Below are 21490 nucleotides of genomic sequence, written 5' to 3' on the forward strand. Positions count from 1 at the left end.
AATTTTTTGGTTTGTACTAAGTTTTTCATTGAAATGTAGTCAATCTATTTGTCTTCCCTTTATGGTTTGGGGGTATGTTTGTTTTGTTCAAAACTTTTTCCTATCTCAGAGTCATAATCTGTTTTCTTTTGAAAGTTACGAAGTTTTGCTTTTCACATTTAAGTCTTTCATCCATTTAGAATTGTTTTGTGTGTGTATGGATGCCTTAGAAATCTAATTTTATTTTTTTTCAATGGGATACCCAGTTGTTGTAGGAATTTGTTTAAGTAGTTCATCCTTTGCCAACTGGTAGTTTCTTTCATAGCTCTGTTTTATTCTTTAGGCATATTTACTCCTTGAGTTTTTATCATGAAGAAGCTATTTTTTGTTTAGCTGACATTATCTTGTATTCCTCACAGCTAACCAGCACATTTATATCATACCATCTGTTTAGTTAATATTCACTAAGTTGAACTGAATAAATATGTATAAGTAGGTGGGTCTTGAAACAAGAGACACAATTTATATGGTTTAGCCTGATAGCAAACACTATAAATGTTAACATAAACACTATGAATGAATGGGTGAATGACTGAATGACTGAATGAATTATGTGATAGATTTATGTGATAGAATTATTCAAGAATACTTTTTATAGCTTAGATTATTATCAGCTTATTTTATATTTTTGGATGCAGAAAATTGTTCTCATTAATGGACTTAGCTTTCTAAGAAGCCATTTTCTTTTAGAAGTGCAGTATTTCTTAAAATGTGGTCTAGCAGAATCACATGGGAAATGTGTTAAAATACAGATTTCTGGGGCCCACCCCAGATGCCCTGAATCAGACTCTATAGGCATAGGATTCAAGCTCTTCAGGAGATTCTTGTGCTCAAAAACATGAGTCACTGGGTTAATGAAATGTTATTCAGAACCCTTATTCAGATGTCCTACCATACAGAGTGGTGACATTTAGGCCAGCACACTGCTTTAGCAAAGACATGCTCGTCAAAACACATAAGAATGGAGAGAACAAAACTCATATTCCATTCTTCTGCTGATAGCGCAGATCCCTTATTGTGTGATCTCCGTATGCATGTGCCTTGGTTCTCTGTATGTTAGTTTCCCCATCTGTGGCTCTTTTGGCTTGTTGAAGAGCCACAGTTAAATTGGCCGTGTTCATTGTCGGTGGAAAGACAGAGAGAGAGAGAGAGAGAGAGAGAGAGAGTGTTAAACAAGGACAAGGAATCCTGCCAACTGCTTTTTCTCTTTGCATAAATCTAAGTAACATTCAGGTAGCATTTGCATTGTATGGATATTTTGTCACCAGCTCAGAGCAAGGTGACCCCATCAGAAATTGGGCTTGGGGTCCCAGTATGGACACGGCCATCACTGCCGTTGGTTGTCTTGGCCACTCAAACAATTGTTTACACAGACTGCCTGAAGGTTGGTGGACCCATCATGCTATGCTAAAGACACCAAAGAATTTTATTCAAACCAACTCTTTAGTAGAATCACTAGGACTTCAAGGTATTAAAAAATATATATGAGATAAACCAAGAATATTCTAGACTATAGCAAGTATTCTTCAAAAGTTCTGTCACATCATTCACTCATTCATTCATTCACACATTCATTTGTAGTGTTTATGCTAACATTTATAGTGTTTACTATCAGGCTAAAAATTGTGTCCTTATTGTTGCCGTTTGTTTGAAAAGTACTTTGTCCAGTGTCCTCAAATCCAGCCTGAGGAGCTGATTTGTCACAAGTCTCCAAAATACTCCAGCTTCCTCTCTTAGCGGTAACTCAGTTTGAATGAGCGTACCCTCAAAGTATATGAACCGTACAACTGTTTTTAAGCAGGAATAAAGCTGGGCTCATCCCCACCTCCATTCTGAATGGTACTATCATTTTTTATTTCATTCTGCTTGGCAGTGGCAGCAATTAAAGCTCCCAAAGTATGAAATGTTTTCATCGAGTAAGGCATTGAAAATATTGGCCTGTTAGAGGAGGAAGTGGGCCTGTGCTTTACTGCAGCTATTCTGCAGCTGTACCAGGGCGTGAAGTGGTGAAAAGCATTCATTTCATGCAGTGGAAAAATAAGGCCAACTTCAGCTTTAATCTTTATTATGAGGAGTCTCGTCCCTGTTGGAGTGTAATGAGTGGATGCACCCCATTTAGCTTAAAGTAACAGATCTATATAGAGTTGTTAATTTGTAGGTAAATATGGGTTTTCTACTATTGATGTTTTTTGATCCCACACAAAGTGGTTATATTAATACTGAAATGTTATTAATCAATAGTTTTCTCTTTAAAAATACATCAGTAAGACTTCCCAATTACCTTTAAGTATATATCAAAGAGCACAAAGCAATCTGACGTATACTCAAAGTCCATTAGAAGCCACCAGACATATTAATTAAAATTTCTAGTTACAAAGAACTATATAATGGTGATAAAAATTTCTGCTTTTGGTGACAAACAGTGACTAGGGAACTGAAATTTGCCAATCCATTTTGGGGCACAGGAAGATGTGGGGGACTTTTGCCATAATGAAACCAGGGGATGACTTCATTTCACTTGAATTCAACATATAAAGGGCTTTTACTCAGGACTGTGGGCCAAAAGATGCAGAGGTTTCTGTCCTCTGTGTTGAAGGGAAGGGAGGAATTCTCATACTTAGAAATCAGTCATTATTGAAGCGATGGTGGTTTTCAGTTAGTGCAGGCAAAACCTTACTGGAGATTGAAAACACAGCAAAACACTAAGATGTAACCCAGCCCTTTCTCAGTCCTGCTATGTGGCTAGGCATCATTGAACTTGATCTGTCTGGTTGTGGCAAATGCCCATGATGAATAATCCCGCATTGCATGGTTCCTGCACCTTCAGCAGCCATTTGTACTAGTGGAGGGCTGGCTCTGAATTTGTCCTGAGAAGTAAAGAATCTTTTGTTTGTCATCTAACAATAACAATAAGCTTTCCTTGCAAACTTCAGTTCTTACTGCCAACATCCCGGCTACCTCTTTTGTCCAAGAAGACCCACTTAAGCAAACCATCCACCAGGCTGGCACCCAGAACCCACAGACAGTCCAGGAACCTTAAAAAAAAAGAAAAAACAGGACAGAAGGCCAAGATTTGTGAATGCTGTGCGTGTCCCTGCTCCCACGCCCTGCTCTAGGCCACCACCCTTGGATTCTGGGCATCTAGTTGCTTATTACAAGAGAGATAAAGCATAAGGTCTTATGGTCTGGGAATGTAATTTATAGTAATATGTTCACTGAACAAAACTTGACAACTAAGATCTGAATGCCATGAGGAACTTGCTGTATTGGTACAGGACTCCACAGTCATGTACATTTCTAATTTCTTTGTGAGAAAGTGGCAGCCTCATCACATCTAAAGGAGGTGGCCAAGAGAAAACATACCTCAGATTCACCTTTAACCATCACATATGGGCATCACTTGTTTGGGGATGTACTTTCCCCACACCCTCTGGGCGTCTGGCCCTGGGCTGTTATCCTGCACAAGCCAGCCACTGAGATTAGTGTCAGGTGTAACTGATTGTCATTCAACGCAAGTGAAATCTTTAGGTGAGCATTAGTCACTCTTTTGGACATGTTAGCTTCGAGTGGAAGCAGTCAATTATAGACCAGAGGTTTTATGGCTACATTATTACTATCAGACTATTAGGTTTTCAGCAATAGCATTTGGTTTGATCGATCTGTGCCAGGACATTGATGGATAGCTTTGTTCTTCAAATGTCAAATATGTGGGACTTCAGTACTTTATGTATTTGTTGACGCACTAATGTTATGTGGATACCTTTTCCCTCTGCAATGTTTGGTTATAGCAGATGACTGCGATCCTTTCCTCAGAGGACTGTGTGGGGTTTGCAATCCCATTTACAGTGTCCTTTCTATTTTCCCCTCAAATGCAGAAGCCTTCCAGAGCTACCGGTACTTGAAAGAGGCTTCACCACACTAAGAAGACCTCTTATTGGTGTCAAGAAATAGATTTAGACAATTGCTTTTAAAATTTTCTTTCCAACATGCAAACAACATACTAGAAATTAATTCCCAACTTGGGGATATGGGTTAGATGTCCAAAACTTTGGTTCTCCGTTATAATGCCCTTTGACCTTTCTTAAATTACATTTAATGTTTGTTTTTGTTATTTAACAAATGAATTCCTTGGTCAAATCTCTAAACTACATAAGCCACCAACCACTACAGCCCCCAAACATCACTGAATATGGTGCCACTTACGATCTTGAACAGAATTTCTTAGGTGAAATTCTTGGAGAGTTTCTTATGTGAAATCCTCCAAGACTTGATGGGATGGATCTCCTTTTAGTTAAAACTAACAGCTCTTAAGTCTAACATTACAGATCATCTGTCCCACACTATAAATAAAATAGAAGCTGGGAAAACCTTGTTCCCTAGCGAACAGCCAAATGGACTTCCATTTTTTTCCCCAAGAACTGCTTAGAGGGCACATGATGATCCTGAGAATGTCAGCTCCCTTACTGAGTCAGACCAGCCCTCATTGCCACCTTCATAGGAATCTGAGCTCTACCATATTCCCACCTCAGTAACTTTCTCAGCTTTCTTGGGTCAGCTCATAGCTAATGTCACGTGAAGGAGAATGTCCTGTCTTTCCTGGTAATGCAGGCAGCTCTAGACACATCGGAAGATTACCAGGAGCGTTTGTTTTTTATTTTTTAAGGCCAAAGTGTCAGAAGACTAATACCTGTGTTTGACAATTTCATGAGAAGCAGACCAAGTCACAGAGATATAAGGTCTGACTTTGTGGGGTTCTTCCTGTGTCTTAAAACAGGATTTTCCACAACACAAAGCCTCTTCCATTAGTTAAGGGTATTCAGGGACCCAGGCTGTTTTCCTACAGGGCATATAAATTCACCGCTACATTCCATGTCTCCAACCCTCTTCCACTGCAGGACAGCACAGCTGGCCTTCTTCACTTCTGTTGTCCCTGAATGCCCTAGCAAAAGGGTGACCTTGTACCCATGGCATGTCCAGGGGCACGGAGAGCAGCATTAGCAGCTGGCCTGCACCTTGGCACTTGTGCCGACTGTCATTCTCATCTCTCCAGGCATAAAGCTGATGGATTCGTCTTGACCCCAGCACTCAAATCCAGCTTCAGCCTTGCCCAGGGTTAAATGGAACTGTCTAAGTGGTCATTTCTCACAAATACCAGCTAGTGTGCAAGTCCAGGTCTTTATAAGAAAAGGCACACTTTGAAGCTTAAAGGAGCTTTGGGGTGGAACACATGCATTCTGCCTAAACTATACCCATTTTTATTCAGCAAATAGGTAAGTGGAAATATCAGGGTCTAGGAGCTGGGATTGTTCTCATTTAGCCCAGGGTTCTTAATTCATGTGTGCATCAGATTATTCCATAACCAATATGTTTGTGTGAGAAACTGAGGAAAGACATGTACCAAAAGCAGCCTGAGAGTGCCAGATTACCCACCAGCCTCAGCCAGTTCCCAGCATCCAGTGGGGCAGGAGCCAGGTGGAGAACACCTCCTTAGGGAGGCATGGCTTGGTGCCCACCAAACATGGCTCTATTATAGCTGTATTTACTCTGCAATTCCTGTGGGAGCAGAGCTACAGATGAAGTTACAGGGACACAATGGAGATCCTGACTAAGGAATTTTAATGTAAAAATTCCAGGGTTTAAACTTAATCCTTGAGCTAACTTGCGTATCTTCAAATGGGGATCTATCAGGAGTTACACTGGGGCTCAGAAGGGTGAATGTGTGAATGCACTTGGAACCAATTTAAAGCTAGAAACGAAATGAGCAGGACCACTTGCCAACACACTGTTAAAATAAAACACAGAGGTTCACTGAGGCATGTAGAGGGCCAAACATACCCGTTCTGCTGTCTGCTTCCTCTGTGGCTCATGGGAGCCATGGGGGATTGGTCGAGGGGGGCTTTGTCTTAGCCCACCTTGGAAGTATCTTTGCTGAGGCCACCTGGTGAATCTAGCCTCGGCTTAATTTGGAAGTTACACTGGAAACATGGGCAAAGAAAGCCGTCTTGTCAAGCAGGTATTCATGGAACAAGGCCCTAACAAGCTACCCACTGTAAGGTACCTCTTAAAGACTACATTCCTAAAAATGTGATCAGAACTAACCAGAAAGCCAGTATTTACCAGAAAGTAGGCGGGAGTGCAGGTGGGTAGTACAAATGAAACGTTAAACTCACTGAAGATGAGCGGGTTCCACATCTGATTATTGAAAGTACCTGAGAGTCTTATAAAACTGCAGATTATCAGGGGATGGGACCAGACTCAGGAATTCGTGCTTTTGGTTTTAACGTTTGTTCTCCAGGGGCTTCGGATGCCTCAAAGTTTGGTCACTGCTTGAAGGAACTATCCAACACTTAAAACCTGTTTGCTTGAAAGAGAAGTAATGAGTTATTGTCATTAAAATGGGTCACCTAAGAACTCTTAACCAAACAAAATATTATTAACCCAACCTGACGTGAAACACCCTCTTGAGTGGAGCAAAACATTATTAAAAATGTATATATATAATCCAGGTTCACAAATCTGATTAATTAAGATGGACATTCCTCCTCCCCCATAATCTTCTGGAATGTGGTTACACTTAACTCTAGACATTTTGCCCAGCTACAGGCTTTCTCTCCCTGAAAGGGCCTCAGCTGCTGTCCACTGCTTTCTGAGAAAGTGCACCCTGTAAACGCAAAGCCCTGCCATGATTATTCATGCAGCTTTTGTTTATCTTCCCAAAAGAAACAATTGAGCTGTAGCAGATGAGCGGTGGTTGCGGGGCTGCGGGGAAGGTGAAAGCCACTGCAAGTGGAGCGGCTTAATAGGGTATTAATTGGGAAGCAGGTGAAAGCAAAGAGGTAGCCCAGCAGGTATGTAAATAGGCTCGTGGGAGGAAAGGCATTGAATTTTATGCTCTTTAACTAAAAATAAAGACCTGATATTTAGCTTATCTGTGCTGAAATCCCGCACTGTGAGGGCTCTGACAACCACCAACATCATCGATGATTCATCATTATCTCAGCATTATCCAGGCTACTTAATAGGATCTTCAGTCTCTTCATTTTTCATTGTTTCAGCAGATTCTTTGGCTCTGGAATGCATACTTTTTCTTGGGTCTGTGTATATCAGAGGCCAGAACAATTTCTGTTGATTGTGTAGTGGAGGTGACATCCAGGCCTCTCACCTGCCTTCTGGTGGCATTCTTTTGCTGTACCTCCCTGGACAAACATGGCAAATCGTATGACTATCGATAATGAGCCTACCAAGGACACATGAACAGATGAATACTGTTCTTCAGGTTAGTCTCTGTGAGATACAACTTATTCTGGTGCTATCATTGGCTCAAAACCTTTTTATCATTGGCTAGAAAGCCACTCGACGGGTTGTTTTCAAAGCTGAATTCTAAGTCACTGTCTTGCCAATGGATTTCAGCCCTGGACAAGTCCACTATGGATTCAATGAGACCAAAGAAATGCCAGTAGAACGTTCTTGGGGTGAAAGGGTGTCTTGCCAATGGGTTTCAGCCCCCAGGCAAGTTCGTTATGGATTCAGTGTGACCAAAGAAATTGACAGCAAAACGTTCTTGGGGTGAAAGGGTTATACCCAACTTTATTTCCAGGTGGCAGGTCAGTCACTAGAATCCCATTCATTCAGAGCGAGTCTGCATGCAGCAAGCCGGTCTCTGCCTCTGGGCCCCTCTGTCCACACAGCCGTCCTCTGGGCCTCTGTCCTTGGCACTGCCACCACTCCAGCCTCTGCTCTGCTCTCCTGTGGCCTTGCAGTGGTGCCACCGTGTCACCCTGAGCACTGGGCGGAGCTCTTTATGTAGAGTCAGTAGTGATGTATTGCGCACACATGTGTGATGAGCCAGCCCACCAGGGCCAGGTGAGCATCATGGCCACAGGACCTTCACTCAGTCCATGACCATGCCTGGCCACAGGACCTTCACTTGGTCCACGGTCACGCATGTGAAAAAATCAGTATGTTCATTCACCATTTACCTTCTTCCCCTGAACACTGCCCGACCTCATCACCATTTCATCACCACAGTTAGTGCTGGATGGCATTTGGCTTTTAAAATCCACCTCTGATGTGGAGATTTGCGGTTGCTCAGAGTATTCCAAAGAAACATGTGTCCAGTTCTGAGGGAAGAGTTCCATGAAATGTCTGGAGTACTGGCAGCTGTCCTGGGGTAAGCATCCAGCTTCCCAGAGTTCTTACTTAGCCTGGCACACACTTAGAAGTTTCTAAATTTGGGTATGCTCATTTAATAAAAGTTTAGGCGCATCTTTTTAAGGCTATCTGTTTATTTAATAGTAACTTAGAAAATGATTAAAAACAAACCATCCCATATTTCCCTTCCAGTTAGTCCTCTCTGGTGATATGTCAGCAGAAAAGTGGGAGAGCACTTGGGTTCTTTGTTCCTTGGTTGGCTCACATTTGGTGTTTTCCCTAGGGGAGAAGCAGGACTGGTTGTGAAGATATGTTTACCCTTTACTGAAATGGCGAAATATCAGTGGAGCTTACACAAGTTTGTACCCCATAAAATGAATTAGGTTTGCATTATCATGCAGATCTTTTCCTGTAGTTGAAATACTCATTAATTTTACTGCTAATGAGATGTTTGCAATTAAATACCTTTAATTAATGAAAATCAGATAAAAGCAAGGGCTGCTCTCTGTGTCTTCATAAAAATAGGGTAGATGTTTATAGATCTCATTGTGACTTATGTCTGTAGAAGGACCTCAGAGCTGAGCTACTTGAGATCAAGTGTTCTGTTCCAGAGAGAGTTATTAAAAGGCTTTGCTTTTTGAAAATTGAAGGAATAGGCATTTGGGGATGTTATAAAGATTATCTGAGATTGGAAAAAAATACTAGTAACTGAAAGCCAGTCCTATATGTAATAGCAAATTTCATGGTTGAAGATGCAACAGGATTGGGTACAATTAATAGTTCTGCAGCAGTCACTGAGTTCTAGGGTAAGCCCTGAACACATAATTAGATTATTAAAAATGGCCTGTCTTCGACTGACTATTACTAAATTGAAATCCAATTATAGCTTTATGATTTTGCTGAAAAATATTTAGCTGTTTTACTTGAGTCCTCGCAGAAGATCATTTCCTCTTTGCATCAGCATTTGCACATGTCACAATACATTTTCCAAACAAATCTGACCTCAATTATCTCAGAATCAATCTTACAGTAGATAAAATATATTTTAATGAGTATTTTTACATACAGTATCATCATTGTGCCTCTCCATACTTGAGGAATTAAAAGATGACGATAGAAGACTTTGCAAAATACATTTTTAATGAGAGGCATGCATATTTTAGGAATAACTAAATTGTGCCATCTTAATACATGGGAAGCCATTGTGCTCAAATATGTGCCTGAGTGTGCTGAAAGACAAGCTTGGTTCAGTTTTCAGTAATTGGCACTGGAACTGTAATAAAGCAGTTGTTTGCAAAGAGACGGGCTCAGAAATTTCATACACTCCTGCAGTGTGGATTTAAATGCTAAGTTAAATATTTATGAACCCGAGATTTTTATAATCGATCATTATATGATTTATACACAGTAATTATAATTAGGTTGAAAGAGATTCTAAAAAGCCAGTTTCCTGGTAGCCAAGGCCATTAAATAACACTAAGCTGCCAAAACAAAAATTAGGTGGGAACCTAGCCACCAAGTTCTGAGTGCCTGTCCCCATGTTCCATGTACAATGAGGCACAGCACCTCACCAGGCATCTCACCTCGGCACCAGCTCCTACATCACCTGCTATCATTTTTCATGCCTTTGTTTCAAACCTAGTTGAACATAAACAAGAAGAAAATTTCAGAGACCCAATGTATAACAAAAGGAAAAGGTGGATGAGGTTGGAAAGGTTAATTAAAAATGTAATGATCCCATTTGCCAAGACAGCACTATTAATCATTTTGCAGCATGCATGTGACTTGCTCACCACTTATACGAGGCATCTGATTTTTTAAGGTATGGATGGGGGGACACAGTATGTGCATTATGGAAATGGAAGCTCTAACGGGTGAGCTTGGGGTGAGTCCATGACTGGTGGGTGGTTAACCCTGGACACTGTCTTCACGATACAGAATAATTATTTCCAAATTTACAAGTATTGAGAATAATTCAGCCACTGTGAACCTCAGAGAAAACTTGGGTAGGGTGTGTGGCTTAATGTAGTTGTGTAAGGTATGAAAAAAACAGGACAAGGAGGAAATTCATCATCATGTAATACAATATGTCTGAAACGGTGTATGAATGACAAAATGGGCTCCAAAGAGCCAACATGTGAGTTTGAAATGTAATTTTTAGTGCCCCAGCTGGAAGAGGCCAAGCTCTTGAAGGATTGATTACAAGGGTCACAACCTGTATGATCAGATTTGCCATCTGATCCATGTGGATATCAGAAAACCAGACTGTAAATGTGAGCTTCTGCAAAAGCTTGCTCTACCCCTGTGAAGATCTTGGAGCTTTTGACCCATTTTTCATTTGCTGGGATAACACATTAGAGGGAGGCTATTAGAAGGAGAACAGTAGTTATGTTAACACAGTAATGAATCAAGTCAGAAAGAAGGAGAAAACCAGTTGTGAATTCAGTTCTGCAGCCCTAAAAAGAAAGGCCGACAGATACCCGGAAATTGGCAGGCATTTGTAAACAACATTCCCTCACTGTGTCTTGTGAACTTCTTGCTTAATAAGTCACATCTTCATGCAGGCCATGCAAATTTTAATGTATTTACTGCTTTATTCCACCTTATCATCTATAGAAATGGATTTCTAGTTGCTTGTGTCTGTGTTTCTTCCTGAATCATTCTGACCTGTTAGCTGGTTCTGGCGTTTGCCAATAATGGTGGCATTTTCTAACTGTAAGTAATGAGAGGCTGCGGCCATAGTGATATAGCCTCTTTGATTTGGGACAGTGTGTGGATTGTACTTGGGATAAAGGCAGCTCCTCGCTCCAGAGGAGTTTGGGATGTGAAAGGTTCTCCCACTGCATAATTCATCCCTGACACCTCCACATCTCTCTGCGTTGGAGGGACAAATATGCTCTGTCTGTAGGTTAGGGTGGAAATCTCTGGTCCATGTACTCCTTACTGCGGCAAAGAGCTGAGAGGCTAGCGCCTTCTGAGTGCTGGGTATTTTTTTTACATTCTGTCCCTAATCTTCAAGTTTTATCCTTACTACTTGACATTGTAATCAGAAAAGGCAATTTGCATCATAACCATCAAATCAAAGAACATTGAGGCTTGAAGGGACCCTAGATCTATCATCTCACAAGTGGGGAAACTGGGGCCCAGGCCCACAGGGGAGAAAGCTGACTTGTCCAAAGACACTCAGATGACTGAACCATGTTTAAACCCCCTGGCTCCTAATTCATTGCACCCTCTCCTGACCCTTTTTATTCCCCTTTATATCTCTCCTGTTGCTGTGAAGGTTATACTTCCCATGCCCAAGAAAATAGGAAACAAGTCACATTAGATGTGATCACAGCTGGAGAGGCTTACAAGGATGATAGAGAAAGCAATACGTAACCTGCAAAATAGCAGCATGTTATGCCTGTGAAAGGAAAAGCTGGTTCAGTGGCATTCTCCATAACACGGTGCTGGGCGATGCTGGAGACGCCCTCGGTACCTGGCATAGCCCACACGTGCACACGCGCCCTCCCCCAAGAAAAAAGGATTTCTAGTAAACAGCCTTCATTCTGAAACTAACTTCCCATTCAGACCGCATCCCAGGCATTCTACCGAGTTAAAGAATGAATAACAGCAGATGGAGGGAGAGATTAGAGGTGGAGGCGAGGAAGGAAGGCAGCATTTTAATGCTGAGCTCTGAAATGAGCTGTGGAGAGGATGGCGCTCAGAGTCACGGCAAAGCTGTTCAGAAGCCTTCCCACGCGGGTGAGAAGGTGCTGGTGCCCAGATTGTGAAACATAGGCTTGCTCCTGCTCCTCCGGGTGGTGTGGGGGTCCACGGAGAATTGGGTGTGACTCAAGTGGCCACACTGAATCATTCCGCCCTGAAGTCATTGACGTGGTATTTTTGTGCACTGGGGGATCCATTGAATAGACATGGAAGTCAATCTTCCTACCAAGTGAAAACTCTCATTTATATGTCCTATAACTTCAGGAATATTTATTTTGAACTTCATTGCAGCCTCATACACAGCATTACCTGAGAGGGAATTGGAGGTGAATTTGTGGGGAGATTAAGAAGGGAAGCAAAGGGCAGGGGGCTCAGAGATGTTTTCCATAATTTGTGCATGTGAAAGTTTTATTTAATGAATGAGGTTTACATGAATCCACTCCTCCAATATTTTATTTGAACATTTTCAAACAAACAGAAAAGTAGAAAACAATTTACAGTCAGCCCACCATCTAGATGCTACCATTAAATTTGAATGTAATTGCTTTGTAAGTATCCATCTAGCCATCCTTCTGTACATCTATCAATTCATCTAAGTCTTTTGAATATATATATTAATATACTTCTCCTAAGTACTTCAGCATACATACCATTAACTAGTTTTTAATATTTGTTTACATTTTTTTCCTTTTAAAGAACAATTTATATATGCACAAACTTTAAGTGTACCATTCTCTGAGTTTTGCCCAAACCCTCTATCAAGATAGAGAACCTTACCATGGATCACTCCAGAAAGTTCTCTCTTGCCCCTTCCCAGCCAAATCTACCTCCATCTCCTAGAAGCAACCACTCTTCTGATTTTTTTTCACCAATAGGATTGCCTGTTCTAGATCCTCATGAACATAGAATTGTTTGGCATGTACTTTTATGTGTATGAGTACATGCCGAACATTTTTTATTATGGAATGAGAGTTGAAATTTATTGAACACTTTTTTTTTCTATGGAAGTAACCGTGTGTTTATCTTACTGTCTGTTACTGTAGTGAATTACATTTTTCATTGAGATAGTGTTTTTGAGATTCATGCATGCTTGGTGTGTATTAGTAGTTCATCTTTTTTTATTTCTGAGTAGTATTCTGTTGCATAGACCACAGTTTATTTAGCTGCTTTCCTATTAATGGATACAGGAGCTGCTTCCAGTTTTTTGTTACTATCAATATAGTGTTATATTCTTATACAAGTCTTTTTATGGACATATGTTCTCATTTCTCTTGGATAAATACCTAGAAGTGGAAATGCTAGGTCATAGAGTAGGTATGTTTAGTTTTATAAAAAAGTTGCCTGACATTTTCCCAAAGGGATGGAGGTATTTTTGTTGTAGTTTTACATTGATTTTCAGTTGTTCTGCATTTGTTGAGAAGCCTTTCTCTGTTGGGTTTCTTTAGTGACTCTGTCAAAAATCATATGACTGTAGATATGTGGGTATATTTAATTTGAGTTCTGTTTTCTGGTTTCATTGTTTGACTTGTCTGTCTATGCTGTACCATACTATCTTCATAACAATGGCTTTACGGTAAACCTTGAAGTTAGTATAAAGTCCTTCAAATTGCTTTGGCTATGCTATGTCCTTGGCATTTCCATATAAGTTTTAGAATCTGTTTGCCAGTTTCAAAACACTTTACAATTTGGGGATAACTAACATCTTAACAATATTAAGTCCTCTGATCCATGAACATGGTATATATTTCCATCCAGTCATCATGTAGTCTTCAGTGTAGAGATCTTGCATGTCTTTTATTAAATTCATTCTTAAGTGTCTTTTTTTGGTCACTATTATAAATTGAATTGTTTTTAAATTTTGTTTACTGATATTTTTGCTGATAGTTTATAAAAATACAGTTGATTTTTAATTGTTAACTTTATGTCATTTGACTTTAATAAATTCACTTACTAGTTTTAGTAGTTGTTTTAAAGATACCTTAGGATTTCCAAGTCATCTATAAATAGAGATTCTTCCTTTTCAATCTCTATACCTTTTGTTTCTTTTTATTGCTTTACTGCAATGGCTTGGACTATAGGTGGTAAGAAAGGCCATCCTTCCTTTGCTCCTGATTTTAGGGGGGGAAAAGTCAATATTTCACTTTGAAATATGATTTTAGCTATAGGTTTTTCATAGGTGCTCTTTATCAAATTAAGAAAGTTCTCTACTATTTTTAGATTGCTGGGCATTTTTTATTATGGAATGAGAGTTGAAATTTATTGAAGACTTTTTTTTTTCTATGAAACTAACCATATGTTTATCTTACTGTCTGCTACGATAGTGGATTACATTGACTTCTAAATATTAAACCAACCTTGCATTAAACCAACCTGGTTAGTCATAGTACATTATCCTTTTAACATCTTGCTAAGGACTATTTAATAAACTTTTTGAATCTCTATTGTAAGGAACACTAGTCTTAAATTTACTTCTTTTATCTCCCTCAGGTTCTATCTGGGTAAGGTCATGAGCATATTTTTTGTGAATGAGAATCAGAAACAAAAAGGAGTCATAAATATCGTTTATTTCCTATGAGCTGGAAATAAATTAACAAATTTTTGTCTCTCTGAATATGCCCAGTTGTGCATTCTAGAATTTGTCATGGGCTCTGAAATAATGGTAAGGAGATGGTGCTCTGACAGGATTATATATCTGTGAAATCAGAATCAGCCGAGGGTGAGGCTGAGTCCCACCACTTGCTAAATGGAGTAAACTTTGAACAGTTTGTTTGAACATAAAATGGTTCCCCAAATTGCCACTTTGTCGAAAGCTTTTCCTTTGAAATACGGCTTTACTTTTCCTTATATCATTCAGAAGAAAAAAATTCATTAGTAGCTTATGTAGTTTTAACAACTTTGTAAAGGGAGCTAATATTATTTTAACAAAGCAGGCATACAAGAAGCCAATTTTTTTTCTTTCAGTTTTTTTGAGATGTAATTAATAGGCAGCATTGTGTAAGTTTAAGCATAGTGAATTGACTTACGTATGTTGCATAATGATTACCACAATAAATTCAGTTAACATCTATCACCTCAAATAGATACAAAAACAGAAGAAAAAAAAGTTTTTTCCCTGTGAATGGGAACTTTTAGTATTTGCATTACTGGCAACTTTCAGATATACCATACAGCAGTGTTAACTGTAGTCATAATGTACATGACATCCTGAGTACTTATCTTCTTACAACTGAAAGTTTGTACCTTTTGACCACTTTTATCCAATTCTCCTTTCCCTCCCCTTGCCTCTAGTGACACAAATCTGATTTTTTTCCCTTATGCATTTGATTTTTTTGTTTCGTTTTAGATTCCACATATAAGCGAGATTAGAGTATTTGTCTTTCTTGGACTTACTTTACTTAGCATAATGCCCTCAAGGTCTATCTATGTTGTTGCAAAGATTTCCTTCTTTTTTATTGCTGAATAATATATGGCCGTATTCCATTATGTGTGTGTGTATGTGTGTGTGTGTGTGTGTGCTTATTCATCTACTGATGGACCTTTAGGTTGTTTTCCAATGTTGTTGCCTGCTGTAAATGATGCTGCAATGAACATGAGGGTGCCAGTATTTCATCAATATAATGGTTTTGTTTCCTTTGGATATATACCTAGAAGTGGAATTGCTAAATCCCATGGTAGTTCTATTTTTAATTTTTTGAGGAACCTCCATACTGTTTTCTATAGTGGCTGCACCAATTTACAATCTTACCAACAGTGCATAAGAGGTCCCTTTTCTCCACATCCTCACTAGGATTTGTTGTCTCTTATCTTTTTGATGTTAGCATTCTAACGGGTGCAAGGTGATATCTCATTGTAGTTTTGATTTGCATTTTCCTGGTGATTAGTGATACTGAACAGCTTTTCATGTATTTGTTGGCCATTTGGCTATCTTCTTTGGAAAAATGTTTATTTTAGTTCTTTGCCCATTTTTTAATGGGAGTATTATTATTATTATTTGCTATTGAGTTGTATGAACTCAGCATTTATTTTGGATATTTAGCCCCTTGCCAGATACATGACTTGCAAATGCTTCCATTCCAAGGTTGCCTTTTCATTTTGTTGATGGGTTTCCTTTGCTGTGCAGAAACTGGTTAGTTTGATGTAGCCCCACTTGTTTATTTTTTTTGATGTTGTTGCTTATGTCATATCCAAAAATGCATTGCCAAGACCAGTGTCAATCAAGAAGATGTTTTTCCAGGCCACTTTTTTAAAACTTGTGCATGGACTAACTCGGTAAATAAATTTTCTGGACCCCATGTATTGAATTTTATTATTTTTATTATAATTTATTTGAAATTTAAAAACACAAAAACTCTCAGCTCTTATTCTTTACTTTCACACAACTAGAAAAGCAACACACACAAATTAAGCATGAATAAAACTTTAAAAACAGTGACATGCAAGTTAATAACATTAATTTAATGTAAGGGATTTTTTTTTTTTTTTGCTAAGAGCAAATTGGTGTTTAAAAATCAGAATATGTACTCTGTTTCAGCATGAATTCTTTTGAGTTTGGCAGGCTGTTACTCGGTATCATGTGATGACTTAATTCTTCTGCCATTTTTCTCCATTTGAACTTGCACGAGCTGCTGGTTCATATATCACTGGCTACATCACTTAAGTGTTAAGTCCACCTCTGTGCCTCTATTCTTTCTTTTTAGCCATAAATCATGAGTACCCTTCAACACCAATGCACATGTAAATGTAGGTGGTGAAATTATGTACCAATATCCAGCCTTAAGCGCCTAACCCAGATGATCTAGAATGTGATCATATTAATTTCTTTTAGATTATCATCCCCAAAATGCATAATTTCGGTATCTCTTAACAAACTCTAGACCCTCCAAAATATAAATCACTGTTGCCAACAGTGCAATACTAGAAGTCTCAAAAGAGGAAACGGCTGGAAATGTTACCAAGGTCTGAAGGTCCTCATGATCCTGTCAGGGCACATGGTGACTGTTTCATTCCTTGAGACCCGAGCAGCCTAAGTATAAAAAGAGGAGCCAGAGAGAAGCAGGCTTGGGAAGATCATGATGGAGAAAATGCACCAGGTGTGCTTGTTAAACCAGCAGGGATGCGTGTGCAGCTGCTGGCTCCCTGCACCCAGGAAGGGCTGAATGGCTTGTTTATTGCCTTCCCCTTTAGACTGCTGGATTCAGATGTCATAGGCAGGAACATGAACCTGGGGAACAGCGTAATACTGCTTATGGTGCCGAGGTATCATTTTGTAGTTTCAGATTTTTGCATATTGGGTTCTCTTAAAGCAAGGCACATCTTCAGAAGAACAGGGAGCCTTTTCCCCTGAGATTGTTGGACTTGCTTCATATGCCCTTTATATTTTTTTGTTGTTATAAGAACATTTAACATGGGACTTACCCTCTTAACAGATTTTTAAGTGTAGCATACGGTTATTACTAACTATAGACACGATGCATACAGCAGATCCCTAGAAGGTATTCATCCTGTGTAACTGAAACTTTGTACCCATTGAGCAACAGCTCCACATTTCCCTTCCTGCCAGCCTGGGGCCACTAGCATTTTACTCCCTGCTTCTGAGTTTGAGTGTTTTGAACCCTCATTTAAGTGGAAGCGTTGCTGTATTTGTCTTCCTGTGACTGGCTGATTTCACTTTGCATAATATCCTCAGGGCTCATCCATGTTGTCACCTATGGCGGGATTTCCTTCTTTGTTAAAGGCTGAAGAATATTCCGTGTGCCCTGTAGACACACTAAATGCACTCTCCTTTCTGTCCCCCAATCCACCTGGGCTCTCTCTCCTCTCTCCAGTCTCTTGTAATTTCCCAAATGCTTTTGTGGCCCCTATCAACTGGGGGCATAAATAGAATGAAAGGGGGTTCCAGAATCCATGCAAGGGCTTGAGGCCTGAGCAGGAACCTGTGGGCCTGAATCCCACAATTGCCTGATGTTTGTCTGCTGCCTTCTTGATGTCTCTGGAGGGTCACAGCTACACCTACTTATCAGTTTTCCATGGATACCTTATAACTTGGCTCCTGAGGTTTGTCCATCACTTCCTCTCCCTGGGGAAGCTCCTGTGTCGTGGGGAATGAGCTTAATTTCCCTAGTCCATCCATCTTTTAACTCTGCCCGTTGGCCTTGGCCCGCTCACCCAGCCACCCCAGTGGGCCGTGCCTCCACCAGGCTTTCTCTCCAGCGGCATGGTGGGCAGCACAGTGAGGGCCGTGGTCTCTCTGACAGCCGTGGTTTCTCAATGAGCACAGAGGGCTTGGGCAGAAGACAACGTATATTTTATGAAATTCCTAAAGCCTGTAGTTTGTAAGCTCCTCGATATTCTTTCCGAAATACTGGGTGAATTTTTCTCATCTGCAGCCTCAGTACTCACAGATCCCACATTTTGTTTGTGGTAAGTTAAGTGGTGATTGAGGTTTGCAAATTTTTATGTAATTTATTCTGGTTTTCTTCCAATGGCCTCTGAGCTAGAACTTAAATACAGCTTTGTGTAGTTACTTCTTCCTGTTTAGAGAGCTGGCATAATATTTTGTCTTCTGGGCTTAAATAACCATGTAATTACTCTCTAATCATATAGTAATTAGCATGTAATATTTGCATTTATTACATAATTATATTCCTAGAGGATTGCATGGCAATTATACTTACATTCAGCATATCATTTTATATACTGTATAATGAACAAGTATATAATTTGTTGCTTTTTTCCTTTTATCCTAATTTCAGTTTACCAACCAGGGACTGGAAACTTACTCTCCTGTTGCCTTATTTATCCACAGGCAGGCAGGTGCCTGAGCTCCTTTGGCCTCACTCAGTACCTCCTCATTATACATGTAAGGAATGCTGTGCGTGTATGCTCCTCTGCGCTGCCAGTCTTTGCACTGCTGAATACTTTCTCCTTGTCGTGAACTCATTCAATTATTAGCTTGTTGATCAGAGCCCCTGGCATTGTCAGATGAACTGCCAGATCTCAGTTAACACAGAGATGTGAGCAGCCCAGTGCCCAGCCCTGAGGTCACGCCTGCCTTTCTCTCCTTCTGCAGTGGAGCACATTCCCAAAGGGAACAACTGCCTTGATGCTGCCAAGGCCTGCAACCTCGATGACACCTGCAAGAAGTACAGGTCCGCGTACATCACCCCGTGTACCACCAGCATGTCCAATGACATCTGCAACCGGCGCAAGTGCCACAAGGCCCTCCGGCAGTTCTTCGACAAGGTTCCAGCCAAGCACAGCTACGGCATGCTCTTCTGCTCCTGCCGGGACATCGCCTGCACCGAGCGGAGGCGGCAGACCATCGTGCCTGTGTGCTCCTACGAGGAGAAGGAGAAGCCCAACTGTCTGAACTTGCAGGACTCCTGCAAGACGAATTACATCTGCAGGTGAGCAGGCGCCAGCAGCCCGTGATTAATGAGATGGTGGGAGAGCCTTTGCGGCTGCTTCAGTGGCCAGGCTCCTGTTTCCCAAATTTCTACAGTGGGTTGGGGGGCGGGCAGAGGGGAAGGGCAGGTGTTGGAATGGATGGATTGACCAGAAACTGATCTCTGCACCTGACACGTGGTTCTCCAGCAGCTGGTCAGGCTTTTGCACTGAGTGGGGGTCCCGTCTTGAACCAATGGAAAGCTTTGGGAAGTGTTAGGATGACAACGTAATTACAACCATGCTTAATAAGCACAGAGGGTTACCTGAGGCCAGGTGAGCTGAAGGGGGTGCTCACTCTGCAAGCCCTGAGCTTCTGCCAGGGGTCCCAGGTGCCAAGGAAGTCTTGGGTGGGGTGGGGTGGAGATAGGGAGGCTCTTGACCATCAAGGTCAGAAAAATGGAAGAAACCAGCAAGAGAGATTGAGCTGTGCCCAGCCCTGCAGAGAACTTCCAGAACTCCTGGGTCTGTCCTGGTCCGTTCAGTCATCCACGCGGCCAGGAAGAATAAGCACCTTCCTGCTCAGCCATGCTTCCAGATCTCAGCCCCCAGCAGAATCCTTGCTAACACTGGGCCCTGTTATTGAACAGTCGTTTTCTTTTTCTTTTTGGAATGTGTTAATTTATTTTAATGTTTGGAGGAGTCCACAAATACATTCTCTGTGTTTAAGCACAAAAAGCAGTATAGACTTAGGAGGAGGGAAAGAGAAGGTCCCCTTTGCACTGTGCTTCCACTTGCCCCCAACTATCACTGTCAACTTCATGTGTGTCCTTCCAGAATTTAGCATTAAATTCAATTTGCTGTTCAAAGCAAATATATTCAGATAAGCAGAGACTTGAGTTCTTGCAGCCTGGGGTGATGCTGTGGTCCCGCACTGAGATGGGCAGCCCGGATGCAGGGCTCAGACGGGTGTCACATTGACAACACCTCTACTTTGTCCCCAGGGTAGAGCCAGGAGCCTTCCAAGGCCACCTCTGACAAAATCCTGTGCACTCAGGAAATGTTCACAGGTGGGCAGGTAGATGTGGGGGTGACCGTGTGCCTGTTTTCTCATCAGTTCCCCATTTCTGAAGAGCAGTGAGCAGGGGGGAAAATATGTCTGATATTTTGAAGATTCTAGTGAGCTGAGTTTCTAGCCAATTTAAATTTTACTCTGATAAGTGGGATCCCATTCTTCCCTTAAACTAGATCTAATGATGACCAAAGACAAATAGAAGTCCTTATTATCTGTAGAACCCTCTCATGCTGAAGATTTTCTGGGAGTTAAGAAGTCCCTCCACTTTTTTAATTTGGAAGCAAACGACATGCTAAATGAGAAACAACTCTGTGACCACGCATGTCCTGAGCGGAGTCAGGTGACTGTGCAGTGCAGCTTGTCCAAGGACCCTTTCTTCCTCACCCCTGGGCCGCTCTTCCACTGAGACCCTTTTAGCTCTGGGTTGGAGCAGGATGACTACGCTAGAAGAGGCAGGCCTCCATGCAGCCACACCTGGGGAAGCCACAGCCAGGGAGCCCAAGAACCTCCCCCTGGAGATGAATTGACCGAGGAGCAGGGCACAGGGAAAAGCTACAGGAGCAGAGTTGGGAGGGAGCAAAGATTCTGAAGACCCCTCCCCCAAAGACCTCTGGATCAGAGACCCAAGCTCCTGTGCCCCTTAAGTCTTTGAGCAGAAGGGATCACTCTTCTGGGAGGAGGACTGGGTTGCCAGGATCTTCCTTGGCCTAAGGCTGAACAACTGCAGCTCTTCTCTGTCTGTACAGTGAGACGTTATCCTGTTCACTGATGGGTCCTACCCAGGGGGGCCTCAAGACGGGAGATCGTCCAGGGAGGGAATGGAGCAGTGGGTAAGCCCTCCATCCACTGAGCAGTGGCTGGGAGGTGGGAGAGGGCCTGGGTATGGGGCCTTTTCCTTCTCTGCTCACAAGATTTGTCTTGCACACAAAGTCCAGAGGATGTCCATGACCTCTCCCATATGGGCTGGAAGCCCACCCAGAGTGGTTTGTTTGCATTACCTGGCCTGCTCTTCAGAAAACAGAATCCTTGGAGGGTCCGTGAGAATTAGTTAAATCAGACTGTGTTCCTGCTAAGCTTCAGTGAGAAATAGCCAAGAGCTTGGGAGCTTGGATGTTCTCGGGGAGGTGGCAG

The 21490-nt window shown here is 41.4% G+C and overlaps 1 protein-coding gene across 9 annotated transcripts in view; it reads left to right on the forward strand.

Moving 5' to 3' along the window:
* The window catches only part of GFRA1 (GDNF family receptor alpha 1), a 209035-nt gene that overhangs the window by 122959 nt on the left and 64586 nt on the right, over positions 1-21490 (forward strand). For all 9 annotated transcript variants that reach the window (XR_012132999.1, XM_073240343.1, XM_073240346.1 and 6 more), the window contains one exon: positions 18971-19307. Coding sequence is in view for 8 of the 9 variants with exons in the window: in XM_073240343.1 (XP_073096444.1) it covers positions 18971-19307 (337 nt within the window). In the remaining variant the exon portion in view is untranslated. The remainder of the gene's footprint in view (positions 1-18970; positions 19308-21490) is intronic.

Source organism: Manis javanica, chromosome 7 (genome assembly GCF_040802235.1).
Source record: "Manis javanica isolate MJ-LG chromosome 7, MJ_LKY, whole genome shotgun sequence".
NCBI classification, from domain to species: domain Eukaryota; kingdom Metazoa; phylum Chordata; class Mammalia; order Pholidota; family Manidae; genus Manis; species Manis javanica.